Consider the following 4226-nt stretch of genomic DNA (forward strand, 5'->3'; position numbering starts at 1 on the left):
CATATTCCTGCCCAAGCGGCCCCGCGCGCCCCCCACCCCAACCCGTCTCCCCTGCGTCCAGCTCCAGACCTGCAGAGTCCAAGCCCTCACCTTCCTCTTCCTCCACAGCCTCCTCTTCTAGAAGGAGATGGGGCAGAGAGGAGAAAGCATTAGGAGATGGGGGGGAGAGAGGGGCCAGAGACTGGGGTTCGAGTCTCCCCTGGCTGAGGATGGGTAAGGGAGCTTTTCCCGTGGGGTGTGCAGAGACTGGCCTGGGAAACGCCTTGAAACCCCCCCACTGACTAAGACTCCAGAAGGTGTCCCAGTGCCCTAGGTCCACGCCCCACTCACCTTCTGGCTGCTCCCTGAGGGCAGGTGGAGGGGAGAGAAGGGAGGGCAGGTTAGATGCATTGCAGGGAGGGTCTCTCCACCTCAAGCCCCAGCCTCTCCCGCCCAGATCACTCACTCCTCATATTCCTGCTCCTCCGTGTCCGACATCCTGGTGTGACCTACAGACCAGAGAAGAGGCCCAGTGGGTTGGGCCCCAAGGAGCAGGGAGCACTGAGGGCCAGGTCTCCTGGGTGCGAGGGAGGAGGGAGCTGGGGGTCTGGATCCCTAGGTCTGAGGGAAGAGGGGGAGCTGGAGTCTCAGGTCTGAGGGAGGAGGGGCTGGACCCAGATTCCTGAAACTCGCCTGACGACAGGCACACTTGGTGGGGGCCAGGCACAGCCCCAAGGCTGCAGACCCCGCCCCTCAGCACAGCTGTCCTCTTTTGTCTTCTGACTGGGCCTTGGGAACCCGATCCCACTGGGGATTAGGAGGTATTTGGAAGGGACTGTGGCCTGAAGACAATAGCTACCCCACCCCCAGGGGCTATTTTGGGGAATGTCGTGGATGGTGAAACAGAGGACATTTCCTAAGAAGGGATTTGGGGTGGGGGGGGGCTTCTGGCACTGTCCTTCTTCCCCACCCGTCCCCTCTTTCACAGTCACCCACATCCGTGGTGGGGTCGGGTTCACCAAGACCAGCTTCCACCCGTAGACTTCATCCTGACCCCTAAATCTTAGACCCCCAACTCTTTGAGATCCCCCAGGCTCCAAGGTGCCTGGGTTAAAAGACCCCCAAATTCCAGTACCCACAGATTCTGAGACCCCCATCGTTGGTGCCTCTGGTTTCTAACAGTAATTCCTCATGTCTCCAGATTCTCAGACCCCAATTCTTGATAGTCCAGGTATGGGTCCTGACATCCCAAGACCCGCCCCCATATCTCAAGACCTCCTAAATCTTGATACTCAAACTCAGGGGTTCAATTTATGATGCTCCAGATTATGACACTACAAATGCTGGAGCTTTCTATCACCCAACCTCAGACTCTAAGACCTCCAGATTCCGAGTCTTCCCCTATTCTGCCATCCTCAAAGTCTGAGACCCCAAATCCAGAGACCTGGACTTTGACCTCCACGCCCAGATAGTCTTCCTGATTTCTGAGATTCACCCAGACTCCCAGCTTCCCCGATTCCAAGGAGGTTATATTCTGGGACATGCAAATCCTGGCACCCAAGATCCTATAACCCACAAATCCTAACACTTTTCCCTCCATCAAGTCTCCCTAAACTCTGAACCTCTCAGGTACCTAGACTTTTTTTTTTTTTAGTCAAGGTCTCACTGTGTCACCCAGGCTGGAGTGCAACGGCGTCATCATAACTCACCTCAGTCTCGACCTCCTGGGTTTCAGGGAACCTCCCCCCTCAGCTTCCCGAGTAGCTGCGACTACAGGCATCTGTAAGTCCCCCTTCCTTCACACCTCTTCCCCCACACCCTCATATTTCCCACCCTCTCCTGTCCCCTTCCCCAAGGACACTCCCTGTGGGGACCCCAGAGCCCTTTACCTAAGCCTGGGTCTGCAGCTGCTGTGTGTCCCGGGGCTGAGCCTGGATGTGGGGGCTGAAACGCCCCAAGGGGGGATTATAGCTGGAAGCTGAGCCCCGCCCCCGGGTGGAGGGGGCAAGAATTCCTCTGCTCAAAGCGAGTCTGGGAGCTCAGGGACTGCCCCGCCAGCCCTGGCTACATAATTAAGGGTCCCAGCACCCCTAGCGCTCTGAGGCCCCTCCCCTACCCCCTGGAGCCCTGGCTGGGTCTGGCGTCCCCAGGGTTCCCACGGGGCTGTGCCACATCCTGGGTCCCAGCACACAGTAGGTCCTCAGCGAATGTTTAGTGACAAGGGGTGCCCCCGTTTCCTCTCGCTGCCCCCCTTTCCACATCTGTCCGGCCGTCTATCCTAGACCCCCGTGTCTGTGGTCTCTGTCTCTGTCCATCTCGGTCTCCTCTCCCCACCCCCATCCCTTTGTCTGACACCAGGATTCCACCCTGGTGACAGCAGGCGCTAAAGTGGGGGAGCAGGTGTGGTGGGGGAGGGAAGGGGAGGGGACGGGGTGTCAGTCAGTCTGGCAAGACCTGCCCTCCCCACCCCCCACTCCATCTGACACGGATCCTTTTTGGTATCCCCCTCTCCCTGCCCAGCCGGGTCATGACCTTGAACTCCAGGTTAGAGCCAGCCCTGGAGAGCAGGCCTCCTCAACCACGGACTTCTCTGTTTCCCTGTTTCTCATGGTCTCGCTCTCTGTGTGTCTGTTGGTGCCTTTTTCGGGGTCGCTCTGGGGCTCTCTCTGCATCTGTCTCTTCCCAGCCCCTCGGGGTGCCCCTCGCTTGGCATGTCTCTTGGAGCATTTTGTCTCTGCATCTCATGGGGGTCTCTGCGCACCTGCCTCACTCAGTGTCTGTCAGAGGTCAGTCTCCCTGTGAGGTTCTCTCTGCCTGTGACCCAGTCTCTGCCTCTCTCTCGGTCTCTTTCTAGAGTTTTGGGGATATCTCTTTAGCCTGCAGCCCCCTGTGTGCCTCTGATTCTGTCTCCTGCAGGGTCTTTCATCTCTGCTTTGCCGTGTCTCTCTTTTGTCCTCCTTGGCACTTGCGTTTCCCCCCCTCTTTAGGTCTCTGCGGGCTCTTTCTCTCTGTGTCCTTGACGCAGTCTCTGCTGCCGGTGATTCTTTCTGCCTGCCTGTGTCTCTGCAAGTCTCATTGGGCCTTGGTCTTGGCATCTGTGTGCATGCCGCATGGAGCCAGAAACTGTTAAAATGGAAGCCATGGCCAGGCGTGGTGGCTCCGGCCTGTCATCCCAGCGCTTTGGGAGGCTGAGGCCAGAGGATTGCCTGAGCCCAGGGGTTTGAGATCAGCCTGGGCAACTTGGCGAGACCTCATCTCTACAATAAAGCAAAAAATTAGCCAGGCGTGGTGGCACATGCCTGTGGTTCCAGCTACTTGGAAGGCTGAGGCAGAAGGATCACCAGAGCCCAGCAGGTCGAGGCTTTGGTGGCTGTGAGTGTGCCCCTGCACTCCAGCCTGGGTGACAGAGTGAGACTCTGATCAAAAAAAGAAAAGAAAGAAATCATTAGAAACTCCAGGGCAGATATGGTGGTGCACACCTGTAATACCAGGATTTGAGAGGCCAAGGTGGCAGGATGGCACGAGCCCAGGAGTTCGAGGTCAGCCTGGGCAATATAGTAAGACCTCATCTCTACAAAACATTTTTATTATTTTATTTTTCAGTCGGAATCTCACTCTGTTGCCCAGGCTGGAGTGCAGTGGAACACTCACAGCCACTCCAGCATCGACCTGCTAGACTCCAGCGATTCTTCTGCCTCAGCCTTCCAAGTTGCTGGAACTACAGGTGTGCGCTATCACTCCTGGCTAATTTTTTGATTTATTGTAGAGACGAGGTCTTGCCAAGTTGCCCGGACTGGTCTCGAACTCAGGGACTCAGGCAATCCACTCACTTCGGCCACCCAAAGTGCTGGGATTACAGGCTGAGCCACCGAGCCTGGCCCAAAAATTTTTTTTTAAATTAACCAGGTATCATGGCATATGCCTGTAGTTCTAGTTACTTGGAAGACTGAAGCGGAAGGATCACCTGAGCACAGCAGTTCGAGGCTGCGGTGGCTGAGAGCATGCCACTGTGAAACTCCGACTGACTCCAAAAAGTCATAAATCCAATGGAATGCACTTGCTATGGCAATAAGATACATAATTATAAACAGGACCTGAGGCCATGCCAGGCAAGGGTAAAGTCACGCAGCCCTACCCTTAAAGAGTCAATCATGCCGGGCTCGGTGGCTCAGCCTGTAATCCCGCGATTTGGGAGGCCGAGGTGAGTGAATTGCCTGAGCTCACGGGTTTGAGACCTGCCTGGGCAA

General features: G+C 56.3%; 1 protein-coding gene across 1 annotated transcript in view; it reads right to left on the minus strand.

The window, feature by feature from the left end:
- The window catches only part of TNNT1 (troponin T1, slow skeletal type), a 10374-nt gene extending 9897 nt beyond the window's left edge, over positions 1-477 (minus strand). Inside the window, exons 1-3 of the mRNA XM_021716078.1 lie at positions 446-477; positions 331-344; positions 91-117 (exon numbers count right to left, since the gene is read on the minus strand). Of these exons, the coding sequence (XP_021571753.1) occupies positions 91-117; positions 331-344; positions 446-477 (73 nt within the window). The remainder of the gene's footprint in view (positions 1-90; positions 118-330; positions 345-445) is intronic.
- Positions 478-4226: the final 3749 nt, after the last annotated feature.

Source organism: Carlito syrichta, unplaced genomic scaffold (genome assembly GCF_000164805.1).
Source record: "Carlito syrichta isolate Samal-C Ts95f unplaced genomic scaffold, Tarsius_syrichta-2.0.1 Scaffold308154, whole genome shotgun sequence".
In the NCBI taxonomy this organism is placed as follows: domain Eukaryota; kingdom Metazoa; phylum Chordata; class Mammalia; order Primates; family Tarsiidae; genus Carlito; species Carlito syrichta.